The sequence below is a fragment of the Tachyglossus aculeatus genome, chromosome 4 (genome assembly GCF_015852505.1).
Source record: "Tachyglossus aculeatus isolate mTacAcu1 chromosome 4, mTacAcu1.pri, whole genome shotgun sequence".
Taxonomy (NCBI): domain Eukaryota; kingdom Metazoa; phylum Chordata; class Mammalia; order Monotremata; family Tachyglossidae; genus Tachyglossus; species Tachyglossus aculeatus.
The window spans coordinates 103,389,242-103,408,883 of NC_052069.1; the positions used below are offsets into that span (position 1 = coordinate 103,389,242).

Below are 19,642 nucleotides of genomic sequence, written 5' to 3' on the forward strand. Positions count from 1 at the left end.
TGTTTACTAACTCTATTGTGCTCTCCCCAAATTTTAGTATTGTACTCTGCACACAGACTCTCAATCCATAAAATTTATCAATAGATCAAAAACGGGAAAAGGTGTGACTTGGTAAGGATTAGTGAAGGGGGCCTTCCAGACTGGGGGAGTGGGAGGAAAAAAGTAAAGGATAAATGTCAGATTTGTGATAAAGGAAGTTGAGGGATGTAGGTGGGACACCTGGGATCTCTTTCAAATCCCTTTTCCTACCCACCTGCTATGTTGCCTTTCACCAATCAGTTTCATGTTCTATTCTTCAGTGTCTTGATCTCGAAATGTAAGTTAATATTATTGGCTATTGGAAAGTTGTCTGTTAAGCTTTCTGGTTAAAAACCAGTATGGAACAGCAGCATAATAGTAGTGGTGTTATTTTTTTAGAGCTGTACATTGCTTTCAACCCTTTTAGAAACCTAGCCAAAAACTTTTAGTTTGGGGATGTCAATTTGCAGAAGATGATGGGGTTTTTCAAGGCTGTACTTGGAAGGCTTTTTGTTGGCCTTGGGGCCATAAATGGAGGATCTCTGATCTGAGCCAGTCCTAAGAATCACTTCCTTGCCCTCACTTTGGGAATTGGGGACAAGAATTAAATGATGAGTTTGCAATGAAAAAAATTAGCTCCCTCAGTTTACGAGTATGTTTTGTCTCATTGTCCTCCACCCCGAACTCCACCTCATCCCTGACTTTGAGAAGATCACAATACACAGAGCTGGCCCTGGGCTAAAATTTGAACTGTGCAGGGTTTGTTTTTGGTGTCCTTGTTTTTTTCTCCATAAGTAGCTAGCGGAAGGGAACGCTCCAGGTCACCCCCACCCCAAGATGTGTCCCTCGGGATATGAGTATGGGGATCCTCTTCCTCCACATCTTTTTCTTCTTTTTATGATATTTGTTAGTGCTTACTGTATGCCAGGCACTGTACTGAGCACTGGGGTAGATGCAAACTAATCGGGCTGGACACAACCCATGTCCCACATGGGGCTCAAGGTATTAATCCCCTTATGACAGATGAGGTAACTGAGGCTCTGAGAAGGTAAGTGACTTACCCAAGGTAACACAGCTGGCAACTCCCAGCAAGTACTTGCTCACATGGGTGTAACACTAATGCTTTTGTAAAAAAAAGACTTCCAACCTTGTCCCTTTCTTCCTCTGTTTTCTCCATTCTCATAGAATGCTCCAGGATGAGCCCCAGAGCAATTACCCTCTATGTATTCTAGTAGTGGGGGAGTTTTTTTTGGGGGGGGGGTGGCCCTTGCAGCAGTGGGATGAGGCCTGGAGATTGGAACATGAACTACATCCCTGGCCCCTATCTCTCCACTCATCTTGCAGATGCCAACTGCCAAGTGCCAAGGCACTTGGGCTTCATCCCTGGTCCCCTTATCCCACTGGAGCTGTGGAGTTCTGAGGTAAAGGCTGGAACCTACTCTCCCAAGAACTGAGTACAGTGCTCTGCAAACAAAACTCCAAAAATACCATTGATTGATTGCAGGAGCCCAATGTGACCCTAGTCAAGCTGGCCACCTACACTGGCAAAAATCAATCAGTCATTCATTCCATTAGTGGTATGTATTGAGTGCATGCTGTTGGAGCGCTGTACTAGGTGCTTGGGAGAGAACAAAACAATAGAGTCAGTAGGCACGATCTCTTACCACAAGAAACTTATAGTCTAGAGAGGAAAGGGGACATTCATGTACATTACAGATAAGGGAAATGGGTATGTGTAAAAGTGTTGTGGGGCTAGATTTGGGGTGAATGGCAAGTACTTATCCAAGTGTTTAGGCGAATGTGGGGAAATGATGATGATGATGGCATTTGTTAAGCGCTATGTGTAAAGCACTGTTCTAAGTGCTGGGCGGATACAAGGTGATCAGGTTGTCCCACGTGGGGCTCACAGTCTTCATCCCCATTTTACAGATGAGGTAACTGAGGCTCAGAGAAGTTAAGTGACTTGCCCAAGGTCACACAGCAGACATGTGGCGGAGCCGGGATCCGAACCCATGACCTCTCAGACTCCAAAGCCCGTGCTCTTTCCATTGAGCCATGCTGCTTCAAATGAAATGAAGTAGCAAGTTTATTTGATATCACTAGAGAAAATATTTCTAAGCAGTAATTCACTTTTAGTATTATTTAAATGTAACCCAACTAATGGTTACATACTGTCATTGCTAAGAAATGCTGATTCAGTTTAAAACCTAGTTTAGAATGAGCATTGCAATCAGCATTTCGGCTTGTCATCTGCCCACCTGATGTAAGTAGGGCTCATCACTGACTCTAGTCATTAACCAAGTGTTCCCGAAGCACGATCAATGGTGTCTTGAGAAAATTCTACTTATTGTATATATGTCTTAAATGGCTTAATAATAGAACACACTCCCATTGTAAGCATAGCTAGAGGAGAACATTCATATCCAGAATAGCTTGGGCTGTACATTCATTCTGAAAATATGCTACTCTCTGGAGGAGGGCACCTTCTTTCTTTTGTCCTTGTTTTCTGTTTGAGTTCTTTATATGACTGGTAAGCTGCCTTAAAATCTAAACTCGGAGAAAAGGAAAGAATGGATACATTATGAAATCTAACTAGGAATAGTAGTAAGTAGAAATGGTATTTATTGGGGAGGCAGACAAAAATATTTACAAACAAGGGAATGAGGGCATAGTCAGGGAAGACCTTATGGAGGAGGTGTGATATTGGTAGAGCTTTGAAGGTAGAGAGAGAGGTGGTCTGATAAATATGATTGAATGAATGAATACATAACATGTGAGAGGAAGGAATTCTAGACTAGAGAGGGAATGTGAGCAAGGGGTCTGTGGTGAGACATACAAGATCAGGATACTGTCAGAATTGTGTTAGAGGAATGAAGCATGTGTGCTGGGTTGTAGTAGGAGATTAGCGATGGAAGGTAGGAGGGGGAGAGGTGACTGAATGCCCTAAAGCTGATGGCAAGGAATTTCTGTTGGAGACTTTAATAGTAGAAAAGACCAATAAGATACCGTTTGCTACCCCTCTCCATTTTAATATCCCTTGTTCAGTCCCCCCTCCCCTCTCCCTTTTAATATCATTGAATCCTTTGCCAGGGCACCTCTAGAGCCAGTCCTGGAGACAGAGGGAGATTCAGAAATGGTACCATGCATTGTAGGTAGCAAGAGCAATAATGCTCAAAGGGTGGTCTTTGCATGCACTTAATGTGGTAGTCCTACCCTGGTCTTAACAGCCTCCCTCATACATGTACCAAAAAAATTTTCACCAAAGAAAATCCTCTTCAAGTCAAAGGAACTATAAAAAAGCTATATATATATATATGGAGAGAGAGAGAGATCCATATATCTCTCTATAAATATATATCTAAATATCTATATCTATCTGTATATATGTGCATACCTTATCTGCACCTTAGAAAAGTGTATCATACAAAAGCCTTTGGGCCCATTGCAGTATTGCCATACATGGGAGTATAACCTTACTTTCTAAATATTTAAAGAGAAGTGAAAAATTCCACATGACACAGCTAGATGCCAAACCCCAGAATGATTGACCAATCAATCACTCAATTGTATTTATTAAGTGCTTACTATACTATACTGCATTATACTAAGTGCTTGGGAGAGTAAAGGATAACACAGTTGATAGACACATTCCCTACCCACGACATGCTTACTGTCCAGAGAGGAAGGCAAACATTAATACAAATAAATAAATTACAGATATGTACATAAGTGCTTTGGGGCTGAGGGAGGGTGAATAAAAGGTGCAAATCCAAGAGCAAGGGAAACACAGAAGGGAGTGGGAGAGAGGAGATGAGACTTTAGGGAAGGACTCTAGGAGGAGATGTGCTTTTAATAAGACTTTGAAAGTCGGGAGAGACTGTCAGATATGAAAAGGGAGGTTGTTCCAGGCCAGAGGCAGGACATGGGTAAGAGGTTGGTGGCGAGATAGATAAGATGGAGGTACAGTGGCATTATAGGAATGAAGTGTGAAGGCTGGGTTGTAGTAGGAAAGCAGTGAGCTAAGGTAGGATGGTGCATGGTGATTGAATGCTTTCAAGCCAATGGTAAGGAGTTTTTGTTTAATGCAGAGGTGGATGGGCAGCCCTGGAGGTTCTTGAGGAGTGGGGAAATAGACTTAATGTGTTTTTTTAGAAAAATGTTCAGAGCTGCAAATTGCAAAAGGCAATAGGAAGCAGCCTATCCAGAGTGAAAGCGTTGGTTGCTCCTTCCTGCACTTGGTGGATAAGGTAAAGAAAATGACACTGGTGACAATGGCCCAGTGAGTGTCTAGCCAATTCTAAGACCTTAGAACCTGGTCAAAGATCTCTCTGGTACTGCAGTTTCATTAGGAAATGGAAATATGCGGAAGGTAACTACAAAGCCATCAGTGTTAAGAAAAGCTCTAATTTTTTTCCTGCCAGCCCTTGTCAAGCAAAGACAAAGATTTAAATAATTTTTCTTCTGTATTTGATTATTTTCAGAAAGTAAGGAACATGGCCCTGGAAGATGTCGTGATTCTGAACGTAGACACAAACACCCTGGAAACCCCATTCGATGATCTCCAGAGCCTCCCAAATGATGTGGTGAGTAAAAACAATTTTTATTTTTGTAACTATTGTTCCAGTGGGAGGAGGATTCTAAGAAATTTTGGGAGGTGAATAGTTGAATTTACTCTACTAGTGTTTGAGGATTTAAAGTCCCTATCCTGAATTGGGTCTGAGTCCAGTGGTGCAGTGTGTTTTCTCCCTGCCAGACATGTTTTTCCATAATCTTTCACTTTGAACTAGTGGAAAAAGAATGCCGATTTTAGGAGGGGTTATAAATTCATGGACAAATTTTCCATGGTGGGTTACTAGAGAGAAAGTTAGGATTGTAGACTGGAAAAGTTAGAGATGTTGGGCGGCTATCCATAAGCATCAAGATAGATGGCAGGATTAGATCATAATTAATGATTCAGTATCGGCAACTACTACTCTCCTATGGCGGAGAATGCAGCCATTTCATGGTTCCTCGAAGCATTCTGTTTTCAGTGTTGGAGACAATGCAGGTATAGATGAGCTGTTGGTCTGATCCAGCAATGGCTTTACTTTATGTTCATTAATCAGGAGCGGGGGTGGGGGATCTCTTCTGGGGCATTTAGATTTTGATTTCAGATCAGCTTCATTTTTTTTTAATCCAGTTATCTGAACAATTTTGAAGTTCAGATGAGCCTCAAATGTGACTCATTCTGCACTGCACCAACAGCTCAAGTCAGTGAAGCCCTTGATCTAACAGAGTGCCCCATTCTCCTAGGATCTAGATATGCTCCTAGGCAATATTAGGCTCAATGGGAAAAAGAGTCATCCACACCAAGGGACCCATTAATGTATTGCTGCCTATTTTATTCATGCACTACTGTAAAGAGGTAAAGTGTCCACTTCTCCCAAAGTGCCTAACTCAGCAGTAGATAACTTTTGAAACTGGGAATCTGGACTGAGTTGGTAAAAATAATTTAAATGGTAGGGCAAGCCAGTTGAGGAACTTTTAGCTTAAGCAAGAAATGCAAGGAGAACAGTAAATGTTTGGGCAGGCAAAAAAAAACCAACAAACAAACTTCCAGTTTCAGATTTGTTAAATAATGATAGTTTTGCAAAGGCCAAGATATGAGTAGCTGAAGTTTTACTTTGAACAAGTAATTAATGTTATTATTATTACTCTTAATAATAATAACAGTAATAATGGTATTAAGCATTTTCAATTTGCCAAGCACTGTTCTAAGTGCTGGGGTAGATACAAGATAATCAGGTTGGAAACTGTCCATATCTGAATTGGGGCTCACAATCTTGATCCCCATGTTACAGATGATGTAACTGAGGCACCAAGAAATTAAATGACTTGCCCAAGGTCACGCAACAGACAAGTGGCGGAGTTGGGATTAGAACCTAGGTCCTTCTGATTCCCCAGCCAGTGCTCGACCCAGTAGGCCATGATGCAGTCAGTGAGCATTTACTAAATGCTTACTGTTTACAGAGCAGTGCAACAGAGTTGTTAGACACAAGGAGCTTACAGTCTAGAAGGAGACAGTCACTAAAATAAATTATGAATCTGAATATTAGTGCTGTGGGGCTGAGGGTAGGGTGGAAAGCAAGTGCTTAAAGGATGCAGATCCAGGTGTGTAGGCAAGGGAGAGGGGAAAGAGAGTAGGGGAAATGAAGGATTAGTTGGGGAAGGCCTCTTGGAGGAGATGTAATTTTAGAAAGGTTTTGAAGTTGGGGAGCAAGGTGGTATGTCATATAATAATAATATTTTTTATGGTACTTGTTAAGCGCTTACTAAATGCCAAGTACTGTTCTAAGCCCTGGGGTAGATACAAATTAATCAGGTCGAACAGTCCCTATGCCACATGGGGTTCACACTCATCCTCATTTTGCAGATGAGGAAAGGAAGCAAAATGAAGTTAAGTGATTTGCCCAAGGTCACACAGCAGATTTGTGATGGAACCGGGATTAGAACCCTGGTCCTTCTGACTCCCAGGCCTGTGCTGTATCCATTAAGCCACTCTGAGGGGGAATTCCAGGCCACTGGGAGTATGTGGGGAAGGGGTCAGTGGCTAGGTAGACAAGATAGAGGTACAGTGAGGAGGCTGGCATTAGAGGAGTGATGTGAACTGGCTGGGTTGAATTAGGAAGTCAGCAAAGTAAGGAAGGAGGGGGCAAGATGATTGAGTTCTTTAAAGCCTAAGGTAAGGAGTTTCTGTTTGCAGAGTTGGGTAGGCGACCAGTGGAGGTTCTTGAGGAGCAAGGAGTTGTGAACTAAATGATTTTTTAGAAAAATGATCCAAGCAGCAGAGAGAAGTAAGGACTTGAGTGGGAAGAGACAGGAGGCAGAGAGATCAGCAGGAAGGAGGCTGATGCAGCAGCCAAGGTGGGATATAAGTGCTTGAATTGGCATGGTAACAGTTTGGATGGAGAGGTTGCAGAACTGACAGGATTTGTTGACAGATTGAATATTGAATACAGCTTCTAGACTGTGAGCCCACTGTTGGGTAGGGACCGTCTCTATATGTTGCCAACTTGTACTTCCCAAGCGCTTAGTACAGTGCTCTGCACACAGTAAGCGCTGAATAAATATGATTGATTGATATGTGAGTTGAGATAGATGAGTCGAGGATAATGCCAAGGTTGCAGTTTTGAGAGACAGAGAGGATGATGGTGCTTGTCTACAGAGATGGGCAATCAGGGGAAGAACGAAGATGAGGAGGTCTGTTTTGGACATGTTTAGTTTCAGGTGTCGATAAGACATCCAGGTAGCAATCTCTTGAAGGCAGAGGAAATGTGAGACCGTAGAGAAGAAGAGAAGTCAAGGTTGAGAGGTGGATTTGGGAATCATCTGCATAGAGGTGGTAGTTGAAGCCATGGGAGTGAATGAGTTATCCAAATGAGTAGGTGTTGATGGAGAATAGAAGGGTACCCAGAACTGAGCCCTGAGGGACTCCCATACTTAAAGCGTGCAGAGCTTCTCATCTTCCTACCCAAACCCTGTCCTTCCCCTCACTTTCCCATCACTGCAGACAACACCACCATCCTCTCTGTCTCTCAAGCCCACAATCTTGGCATGATCCTTAAAGTAGGCAAAAGGATCAACCAATCAGTGGCATTTATTCATTCATTGTCATATTTTTTGAGTGCTAACTGTGTTAAGAGTACTAGGCACTTAATTGAGAGCTTACTGTGTACACAACACTGTATTGAGCATTTGAGAGAGTATAGTACAATAGAGTAAGGAGCTTACAATTTAGTGCAGTTAGAGTCTGAGCCTAGTTCAGTTAAAAATGCAGTTAGAGCCTTCTAAAGCAGAGTGGAATAGATAGTTACTGTTAAGAAGCTACAAGCTAACTGGGGTAAAGCTATTTGAAAGCAAACCAGCAAATACCTAAAGAGACAAAAAAGCAAAGTTATTCATGCAACGGATCCAGCCCAAAATGGCTACAGCCCCTCCCCAGAGGAAAGAATTCCATGCAACTTGTTAGAGCTTGTAGCCTACCCAGGCTACTTCCCTGCCCTTGTGGCCACTAACAGAAGGATGATATGGCCATTTTGAATAAGAAGGTCACCAAAGACTCCTTTCGGGCAGTATTCCTTCCACCTTGGGATCTTCCTTAATCCACAAAGTGGAGTGTAAAGGGCCTTTTCCCAAACTGAAAAGTCTCTGGAACTGTCAACAGCCTCATTAGGATGCCTAGGAGAAGAAATAATGGGGGTCTGTGTTATCTCCTTTTCCAGACAGTGCTTCTAACAGGTTAGGAATGCTTCTCTAATCTGTGTCTCCTACTGCATACTGAACTGTCCTGTCATCTGAACAGGCAAAACCACCCTTTAAAATTCTGTGTCATAGACTGTAAGCTCCTTGTGGGCAGGGAACGTATCTACCAATTCCATTATATTGTACTCTCCCTAACACTTAGTATAGTGTTCTGTACACAGTACAGATTGATAATCCAAAGTAGTCATTTAGTCTTTCTTCATGAGGAAGCTGAGGCCCAGAGAATTTAAGTGAATAGAAAGTGACAAGAAGAGCCAAATGTCTTCACTAAATAATGATGAGAATGATGATGATGATGACGACGATAATGATAATAATAATGCTAGGCTGTAAGTTCACTATGAGCAGGGAATGTGTCTACCAACTCTGTTATATTGTACTCTACCAAGCGCTTAGTACAGTGCTCTGCACACAGTAGGCACTCAATAAATATGATTGATTGTCTAATCAGACTTCTGGAAAGGAGCAAGCCAGTTCACAAGGAAATTTTCGAATATGGCCCATTTTAGTCCCTTGTTTATTACAGGGGGATGAGTGAATAAACATTATGTTTCCTGGCCAGTGCCATGCCCGTTTGCCTGCCTGTCTCGCTGGTTTTGCAGGTGGGGCACTGGAAGGAGAGGTGTTGTGCTCCGCACTCCTGCGTCCCAGATGTTTGAGGGAGTAAGCAAGGGAGAAGACCATTTAAAAGACAAGGGCACCTGTTGCTTACTCCATCAGTGCTCACTGCACGTCTGGTTTCCTCCCTAGTCAGAATCGGAACAGAGAGTGAATATCCAGTTGTAATTTATTATCGAGTCACTGCTGGTGCCAAGCCCATGAATGGTTTATGAACCCAGGCAAAGAGAATAGTCAAGTGTAGCTTCAAGGCCTCACTTCTATTCCTTTGTTGTTGGTGCTTGGGCGCTTTAATCTCTTTAATGTTTTATAACTTTATCATATAAACAATTAACTTTTCTCCCCCCAAAGAAGTCGGCGGGCTCAGTGAAGAGAGCACTTCACTTTCACAGGGCTCAGTAAAGCTCGTTATCTCCGTGAAAACAGCCCCCTTGCATTGCCTTCCTAGTTATGGTTTCCAGAGGAATAACTCGGCAAGAAAATTCTTTATTTTATTCATTTGAAGGGCTTCTTACAAGTCTAGGGTTTATCACTAGAAGTTGATGGCTGAAAACAGAGAACCTGACTACCTGATCCATACAAATGGAAAAAAAATAGGTAGTGATTGCAAATAGATATCAAACTAAAAGTTCACTTGAATTTACTTAAATAATCATTTTAAAGAGTGTCTTTTCTCCCTTCAAGTGCACGGAGCTTCAGCTGGGCAGCCAATTGCAAGTTATTACAGAAAGTACAATAAAGAGAATTCTCAAACTGGGCCTACCTCCCTGAGAGCTTCATATCACCGTCTTTCCCTCACCTCTTTCAATCATTCAATTTATTCATTTGTATTTATTGATGTACCAATATCAATAAATACAAATATCTAAGATATTTATATATCTTCTATCTTCTTGTCATTCTCTTTGGAAAGAGATCCATAAAGGGATACCGGAGGGGAAGTTTGGGATATGGAAGGAAAGTCCGGAATGGTAGATGGTTCACTTATCACTGTGTAAGAAGAGGAACTATTATTCATTTATTCAGTAGTATTTATTGAGCACTTACATTGTGAAGAGTCCTCTGCTAGACCCTTAAGGGAGTACAGTAAAGCTTCATAGCCTAGTGGATAGAGCATGGGCCTGGGAGTCAGAAAGATCTGGGTTCTAATCTCAGCTCCACCATTTGTCTGCTGTGTGATCTTAGGCAAGTCACTTCATTCATTCATTCAATCGTATTTATTGAGTGCTTACTGCGTGCAGAACACTGTACTAAGCACTTGGGAAGTACAAGTTGGCAACATATGGAGAGGGTCCCTACCCAACAGTGGGCTCACAGTCTAGAAGGGGGAGACAGAGAACAAAACAAAACATATTAACAAAATAAAATAAATAGAATAAATATGTACAAATAAAATAGAGTAATAATTACATACAAACATATATGTTTTATATATATTATATATATTATATAATATATATTATATATATTATATATATTATATAATATATATTATATATATTATATGTATATATATATATACAGGTGCTGTGGGGCGGGGAAGGAGGTAAGGCGGGGGGAGGGGGAGGGGGAGAGGAAGGCGGGGGCTCAGTCTGGGAAGGCCTCCTGGAGGGGGTGAGCTCTCAGTAGGGCTTTGAAGGGAGGAAGAGAGCTAGCTTGGCGGATGTGCGGAGGGAGGGCATTCCAGGCCAGGGGGATGACGTGGGCCGGGGGTCGACGGCGAGACAGGTGAGAATGAAGCACGGTGAGGAGGTTAGCAGCAGAGGAGTGGAGGGTGCGGGCTGGGCTATAGAAGGACAGAAGGGAGGTGAGGTAGGAGGGGGTGAGGTGATGGACAGCCTTGAAGCCCAGGGTGAGGAGTTTCTGCCTGATGCGCAGATTGATTGGTAGCCACTGGAGATTTTTGAGGAGGGGAGTAACATGCCCAGAGCATTTCTGGACAAAGACAATCCGGGCAGCAGCGTGAAGTATGGATTGAAGTGGGGAGAGACAGGACGATGGGAGACCGGAGAGGAGGCTGATGCAGTAATCCAGACGGGATAGGATGAGAGCTTGAACGAGCAGGGTAGCAGTTTGGATGGAGAGGAAAGGGCGGATCTTGGCAATGTTGTGGAGGTGAGACCGGCAGGTTTTGGTGATGGCTTGGATGTGAGGGGTGAACGAGAGAGCGGAGTCGAGGTTGACACCAAGGTTGTGGACTTGTGAGACGGGAAGGATGGTAGTGCCATCAACAGTGATGGGAAAGTCAGGGAGAGGACAGGGTTTGGGAGGGAAGACAAGGAGTTCAGTCTTGGACATGTTGAGTTTTAGGTGGTGGGCAGACATCCAGATGGAGATGTCCTGAAGGCAGGAGGAGATGCAAGCCTGGAGGGAGAGAGAGAGCAGGGGCAGAGATGTAGATTTGACTTTTCATGCCTCATTTACCTCATCTGTAGAATGGCCATAAGAAAAACTAAAAATTTTCATCCCTGCTCTCAAGGAGTTTTTAATTTAATGGATGATAGAGGCAGATATAAATTGTATATTCCCAATGGGAGCAGGAGAGAAAATAGAGGTAACATTGGTAGAACAGAAAACAAAACACAGGCATACCCCACAATACAAGGGGAATATATTCCTTGGAAATGATTCCTTGTATCATGAATATAATGTTAGGGAGTAATATAATGTTATTGAGTACACTTTTTCCACAGATTTTATATGCAATTAATTATCCATTCCAGAACACCCCCCCCACTTCCAATAAAGCAGCCACACACTACAGATAAGTAAAACAAAATGCACTGTATATTCATTCATTCAATTGTATTTATTGAGCTCTTACTGTGTGCAGAGCACTGTTCAAAGTACTTAGGAGAGAGTACAGTGCAACGATAAGCACATTCCATGCCCACAATGAGTTTATAGTCTGGAAGAGGGGAGAGACAGACATGAATACTAATAAATAAAATTACAGTTATGTAGGGAAGTGCTGTGGGGCAAGGAGGGGGGAAGAGCAAAGGGAGCAAGTCAGGGTGACGCAGAAGGAGTGCGAGATGAGGAAATGCCAGTGGCAGGGGAGCAGGGAGGGAATTGATTTGTCTGGAATCCTTGGACATAATGTCTGGGCTGGGGTATGTATGCTAGACCAGGTCGGCAAATAGTGACTGTCCTGGGTGGGGGTAATGTGGAGTGGCATAACCTGGGCACTCTTGAATATGAATAAGTAAATAAATAAGAAGAGTATGCAAATTGATATTTACATAAATGCTAAGAGTGGCTAAATGTACATATATAGTGACTGCAGGTATAACATTAGCTGGGGAAGTCCTCTGGAGATGGGTTTTCAGGAGGGCTTTGAAGATTGAGAGCATTGTGATCTGGTGGATTTAAGAGGAAGATGTGGATTCCAAAGAATGGATAGGCATGAGCAATAGATTGGGGATGGAGCATCTAGAACCAGTACAGTAAGGAGGTTATCTTGTAGGGAGCAAGTAGATGAAGAACGCAGATATGTAAAGGAGAGCTGGTGGGCAGCCTTGAAGTCAATGCTCAAGAGATTCTCCTTGATGCAGGGGTATATGGGAACTTGTCATGTTGTTCTTCTAAGCATCCGAAGTGCAACTTTTGGAAATAGAACCCCAGGCTAAATGACTCATTGAAATTACCCAGTAGTGTCATTGCTTGTGTCTTTATCAATCAGTCAATTGTATGTGAGTGCCTACTGTGCAGAGCACTGAACTAAGCTCTGGGAAGAATAGGCAGAGGTAGATAGTTCTTGAGGAGTGGAGAAACGTGGACTGAATGGTTTTGTAGAAAAATGATCTTTAATGCCTTGCCCCATTGCCTTTCCCATTTGGTTTGGTTTTGTAAACATCTACAGTGCATATAATGTGGTTCTAGATGCTTTGGGAAAAGATAGAAAAATTGAATTAACAACAGGGCGTGCCCACAGGGAGTCCATAGTTTAGAGGAGGAGACAAATACAGTACTCATACAGAACTCATTAGCACTTTAACAGTTCAATCTGTAGCACAGTAACATTGCTTGTAATAGCAACGGGACTCTCCCCTTCTTCACACTTTCCCTTTTCCCAGTCCAGTAGAGGGGAAAATCCATGAACCTTTCCAAGATTATAAAGGTACTCCTTCACTCACCCTCCACTCTTGTTTCGAAGCAGGGTTTGCCCTTGATGTTGACAGGCAATGGACAACAGGGTGAATGCTGTGGGGGTCCCAAGCAACCTGGTCCCAATGTTTGGGGGCTCAGGTACTTGGAGATGCCTTGTAATGAAACCACTCTTCTCCACCTGAACTTTGGAGCTTTCGTCATTGGTTCTTTGGTGGATCTTGAGGCTGACACAAGGGATTCTGGGAAGGGCTGGAACCCCCAAAGTTTCATGGACTTGAGGACCTGAAGGACCCAAATGAAACCAACATATTGTTGGGAAGACAGCACTGTGCTGGGCTATAAAGGAGTACTTTGTATTGACAGGTATTTTAGAGCTGAGGCTGGTCTACCTCGGCATGTAGTAAGTGCTAAACACATACCACAATTATTACAATTTTCAACCATCCCCAGAATGGATCCTTTATTCCTCTCTCCATCCCTTCCTTACTCTACCCACTCCCCCCTGTAGACTGCCCGCTTTTTGTGGTCAGGGATCATGTCTACCACCTGTCTTGTATTGTACTTTCCCAAATGCTTAGTACAGCGGTCCACACACAGTAGGTGCTCATTAAATGTCACTGGTTGATTGTTGATGGGAGACCCCCTGTATGTCTGCTGTCTGATGTTGGGTAAGTCATATAACTTCTCTGGGCACCAGTTACCTCATCTGTAAAGTGGGGATTAAGACTGTGAGCCCCATGTGGGACAGGGACTGTGTCCAACCCGATTTGCTTGTATCCACCCCAGCGCTCAGTACAGTGCCTGGCACATAGTAAATGCGTAACAAATACCACAATTATGATTATTATTATCATAATAGCTTAATCAATCATTTATTGAGCACATACTGTGAGCAGAGCACTGTGCTAAGTGCTTGGGAGAGTACAGTATAACAGAGTTGGTAGACACATTCCCTTTTTGCAATGAGCTTACAGTCTAGAGAGACAGACATTAATATCAATAAATAAATTACCAGTATGTACATAAGGGCTTTGGGGCTGAGAGAGGAATGAATGAATAAAGGGTGCAAACCTAAGTGCAAGGGTGACCCAGAAGGAAATGGAATCAGAAGAAATGAGGGCTTAGGGAAGGCCTCTTGGAGATGTACCTTCAATTAGGCTTTGTGCTTTACCATTTAACACTGAAATTTCTTCTAGCAGTGAGTTATCGCTCTCTCTCCTACCTATCCTTGCTCTTCTCCCACTTCAACGCAGCTCACACGCTTCGCTTCTCTAACATCAATTTACTTACTGTGCCTCGATCTCATCTCTCTTGCCATCAACCCCTTGTTCACATCCTTCATTCTACCTAGGAAATCCTCCCCCTTCATATCCAACAGACCTCCACTTTTCCCAGCTTCAAAACCCAACTAAAATCATACCTCCTCCAGGAACTCTTCCTTGATTCATCATTTCCATACCCAATTCTCCCTCCCTTTTATGTCACTTTGCACTAAAGTTGTGCCCCCTAGACATGGTGATACTCCACCCCACTTCTGTCCATATCCTATACTCTGTTGCTCCCCCTACCCGTAATTTATTTTCATGCCTGTCTCTCCCACTAGATTGTAAGCACCTCAAGGGCAGGTGCTTGGGGAAGTACAATACAGTACTCTGTACATAGTAATAATAGTATCATTGTGGCATTCGTTAAGCCCTTAAGTGCTAATCACTCTACTGCACTGTACACTGGGGTAGATCAGGTCCCACTTGGGGCTCGCAGTCTAAATAGGGTGGAGAACAGGTATTGAATCTCCACCTTGCAGATGAGGGAACTGAGGCACAGAGAAGGAGAGTGACTTGCTCATGGTCTCACAACAGACAGTTATTCTTACCCACTTGAAAGCCAGCCCAGCCTGGAGTTCAGCCCAGCCTGGAGAAAATGCACAGATGCATTCAAGTCTTGAGTTACCATAATTCATTTCCAGGCAAGAGAAGTTTGTCCTTCCTTCTTTTGTTCATCTGAGTGTCTGCTATGGGCATAGCACTGTACTGGGAATTTGAAATATAGACTAATAGTAGTGGGTACAATCCCTGCCCGGGAGAAGCATATATACCGATGGAGGAAGCCAGGATGGTCTGGGAGAGTGATCCCAAAACTAACTTGACAGTACAGACCCTCACTAGAGAAAACCTGAGATGGCCTTGGAGTTTTGGTCTGTTTTGACCACCCCAGCCTCACTGGAAGATAATAATAATAATAATGATGGTATTTATTAAGCATTTACTATGTGCAAAGCACTGTTCTAAGTGTTCGGGAGGTTACAAGGTGATCAGGTTGTCCCACGGGGGGCTCACAGTCTTAATCCCCATTTTACAGATGAGGTAACTGAGGCACAGAGAAGTTAAGTGACTTGCCCACAGTCACACAGCTGACAATTGGCGGAGCCGGGATTTGAACCCAGGCCCTCTGACTCCAAAGCCCATGCTTTATCCACTGAGCCACACTGCTTCTCAGATAGACATAGTCTGGTTGGCCCTGAAACTGTCCCGACTCCCAAGTGTCCTGCAGTTCTCTGCTGCTGCCCTATGGCTGAACAAATTTTATGGGACCCACTCTGGCCTGGGACAGACTTCTTCCACCCCTTTCAGTCTGGACCTAAGTCTCTGAGGCTGAGCTGGAACTACATGGCCCTTCAGGATTGTCGGACAGGGCAAAGCAAAGGTGACCTGGGACTTTCCCCCCATCCCGCCCCCTGGGGAATTTCTCTCTTCATCCCCCAGCATGATCCTTTCTAGTCTTTCATCCTGACTTTCTGCAAGCATTGGATCATTTCATATCTTGATTAACTTGTATCTACCCCAGCTCTTAGAACAGTGCTTGGCACATAGCAAGTGCTTAACAAGTACCATTATTATTAATAATATTAGCATTATATCTTTTGGGCCATCGTCTCTGGCCCAAAAATAATTGCTCACTTGTAAATTTCTGATCGTTATGTAAGGAACATGGTGATGCAGTGAGTCCTGGGCCTACTATGTGGGTATGATTTGTCAACAATCAAGTATTTTATTAGAGTTTATGGGACTTCATTAAAGAAGCTAGAGCAGGAGCACTGTAGAACATCAGAAGGGACCTTACCAATAAACCCTAAACTTTAAGCTTTGGAATGCAGTAAATTTTTAAGAGACTTCCTTCCTTTCATTATTTACTTTTACTTCACTTTTATAGCAGTAAAGAGTTGTGTTTTATTGGTTTGAATTTCTTGATTCAGTTTTCTGCAGGTCTGTTTAAAAGCTTCATTTTATCTTTGAGGATGTTTGGTGTATGGGAGAGGAAATGCTGCCAGCGAATTCAATTAACTGGCATAGCTCTCAGATATTATACACGGTTTTCTTTTTTTCCTCTTTTTTCACAACTGCTATATAAACACAGCTGGGCTTAATATTTGTCATAACCAAGAGTTAACTTGAATCATTTTACTTTGGGTAATTAATGCTGGAAATCTCATCTGCTATCTCATTCTTCATTTGTAATCCTGCTTGTTGCTTGACTTTTGTTATCTAGATAATGCAGTGTGCTTCTCTAGAGGTCCTTTCCCTTCTTTAAAACAGTTTAATGTTTGGCTGTGACCACTAGAGAGCAGATGCTTTTCTTTGCAAGAATTGAATATGTGTCAGTTCTTTCATGCATCATGTGTTTGGAACTGTAAGTGGATCAAGTTGTTCATCACAGCAGGGACACAGTGAAGCAGATCTATTATACACCCTCATCCACCTTCCCTTTTTTTTTCTCAAAAGAGGTGGGGTTACACACCTCTTTCTCTTTCCCCCTCTCCTCTGGACTTCCTCCGAGTAAATGCATTTTTGCGATCTATCGTGGGTTCAGCAGGGCTACATTTTTGAGAATGGAAATCTTTATTTATATAGCCCAAATTGTCGTTAAGTCAGATCACGCTTTTATCTTTGTAAACTAATATAAACGCCAAGCACTTCATTAACTGCTGAATGAACAAAAAGTATAAGAAGCTGAAGAAATCCATTAAGCCTCGGCTATAATGAATGACATTTATTTGGGTGACATTTAGGTTATTGATGCACCAGAAAATGTTAACCATGCACCCATTTTTCTTTTTGACCTTTCTTTGTACGCTAAGATAGTCATTTGTAGTTGAGGAAGGATTTTTGGCTTCCAAGTTGGACTTGGGTATCCTGATATTGGGGACCTGGATAGGAGTGGCTACCCTTTAATTCACTTTGAACTAATCAGGATTCACACTGAAGCCCTCATTCCTGGTTTCTTCTTGTAGAGAATTGATTTTTTTTTTTTTTAGTGGTATGGGCTTGCCTTCACCCTTGCACTTGGATTTGCCTTTGCACTTGGATTTGCACCCTTTATTCACCCCTCTCTCAGCCCCACAGCACTTACATAACATATTCATAGTTTATATTAATGTCTGTCTCGCCCTCTAGAATGTAAGCTCATTGTGGACGGGAAAATTGTCTACCAATTTTGTTAGATTGTGCTCTCCCAAGCACTTAGTACAGTGCTCTGCACACAACCCTCAATAAATACAATCAATTGATTAATTAGGGCAGTGCAAGCTTTATCTTAACCATCAAGCACTCTTCCTAGCAATTTTTTCATTTTAGGATTAATGTTTTAAAATAACACATGCAAGAGGCCAGGGGAATCTCCAGAAGCTTGATCCTTATGCCTCATTTAATGCTGAAGCTACCATTGCTGCCTAGTGCTTTTGTTAAGGGTGTGTTTGTCCCAGGAGAGGCACATACTGGTTATAGGGTCAGAAGGATACTTTTGTACTCTTTCCATAGTTGCTGGTTCTCATGAACCATTTGGAGGATTGTGGTGGAGTCTGAGGTGCAATGTAAATTTCATTTGAGGTACTGTTGAATATGGGTCAGGGAAATCTACCTATTCATAAAAGCCCTCACTTTAATAAGGGAAATGGGGTCTATCATTCGATCAACACTTGGACTTTAATTGAACTTGATTTCAAGTCATTTTCATATCCCTCTTGAATAGGCAGTTTAAGGTTGTCTTTGTTTTATTATCCACTTAGTATTTGAAGCTATTTTTTACACTTTGGGAAATAGCTATGTGGAAAACTATGTATGTATAAGCGTCTAGCTTTCCAGCTTTCAGATATATGTCAAATTTTCAAAGGTAGCGTCCATTTTTATCTTCTCATATTGTGTTTGCAGGAGAATGCTTCTTGGTTTATTCATGTTGACAACTGAAAAGCCTTGGACCTAATTAAAAGCATTTCCACTAGCACCTTTCCTGAACCATTTCATTATGCTGCATTGCACAGATTGCATTTTGAAACATGGTGATAGTTTAACTCTGACCTTTTAAACCTGAACTGCCAGAAGTATAAAAAAAATTGCCTTTAAAAATACTCCAAGATTTTCCATGTATAGACATATATAATATAAAAGCATATTTGGTTGGAAATAATCTTCATATTGAACAACCATCTCGTGATCTTAATATGCATTTATCTTAAGTTAAATTCTTACAGCCTCATTTAGCTTAAGTAGGGGTGTTTTCTGTGTACATTAATTGTGTGTGTGTGTGTCTCTGTGTTAAAGATAAATTGTTTTTATAGGAAAACAAAGAGATGGTTTTTCTTTGAAATTGCCTTCCCTGAAAATATATTTCCTTTTTCCAATCAGGATCTAGAAAGCTGGTATATTTTTATATGTCTTTGATTTTAGTTTTTTAAAGTAGAAATGAAAAAATTAAGGAGAGCTAAGGAGAGCTACTATTCTTTAATACATGAAACTCCTACTGATCTTCTTTATGTTGCGAGAGTTGGTAATGGGGTTCTTTGACTTGGGAGGTTTGCCTATTGGCTGATAGAACATAAACCTAATCATTTTGTAGATGGAGTTAGGGAATGCTCAGCAGTACAGTTGTAGCATCTAGTAAAGTAGCAATTTATATAATGAAAATTGATCCTTTCATTTTGTAAAAAAAAAATGCTTTTGAAATGTAGCATTCAACATACTGATGAATTCATAAATGACTTCCAGGTTAGGATGTGGCCTATGATAATTCATAGGTAAAGTTAACCCTGGGCTTTAAACCAGAGGAGAGCCAAGTTAGTTATGTTAAAAAATGGCACCCTTTACTTCATATCCACTTCGGTCTTTGGAGTGTGATGTAACTAACCTGTCTCAATGTACCCGGTGAAGTATTGGGATCTTAGAGAAAGAAACGGACTGCAGAGGAGGCTTTCAGCCTCTCCTTGATAGATTAGACCAATAAAATGAGTTCACTTACAGTTCCTTGCAAGATACAGGGTGCAATATAGTACAGCAAGCAAAAAGATAACAGATGCTCTTGGGTAGGGGAAGGAATCAACTAGAACTATATCTTTCTAGGAGCATTGGTCTTGGGTTTATTATCAATCAGTATATTTATTGAGTGCTTACTTTGTGCTGAGCAGTGTATTGTTAGGGAGAGTACAGTATTACAGAATTGGTAGATACATTCCTTGCCCACAATGAGCTTACAGCCTAGAAGGCTTATTATTCATCTCCTTTACAGACATTTTTCCAGAGATCTCTAAGTGCTCAGCCTCCTGGAA

At 42.0% G+C, this 19,642-nt stretch overlaps 1 protein-coding gene across 4 annotated transcripts in view; it reads left to right on the forward strand.

Annotated features, from left to right (window-relative positions):
* DENND1A (DENN domain containing 1A) overlaps positions 1–19,642 on the forward strand; it is a 514,969-nt gene that overhangs the window by 317,368 nt on the left and 177,959 nt on the right. For all 4 annotated transcript variants that reach the window (XM_038744796.1, XM_038744798.1, XM_038744797.1 and 1 more), the window contains exon 12: positions 4,500–4,601. In XM_038744796.1, coding sequence (XP_038600724.1) covers positions 4,500–4,601 — 102 coding nt within the window. The remainder of the gene's footprint in view (positions 1–4,499; positions 4,602–19,642) is intronic.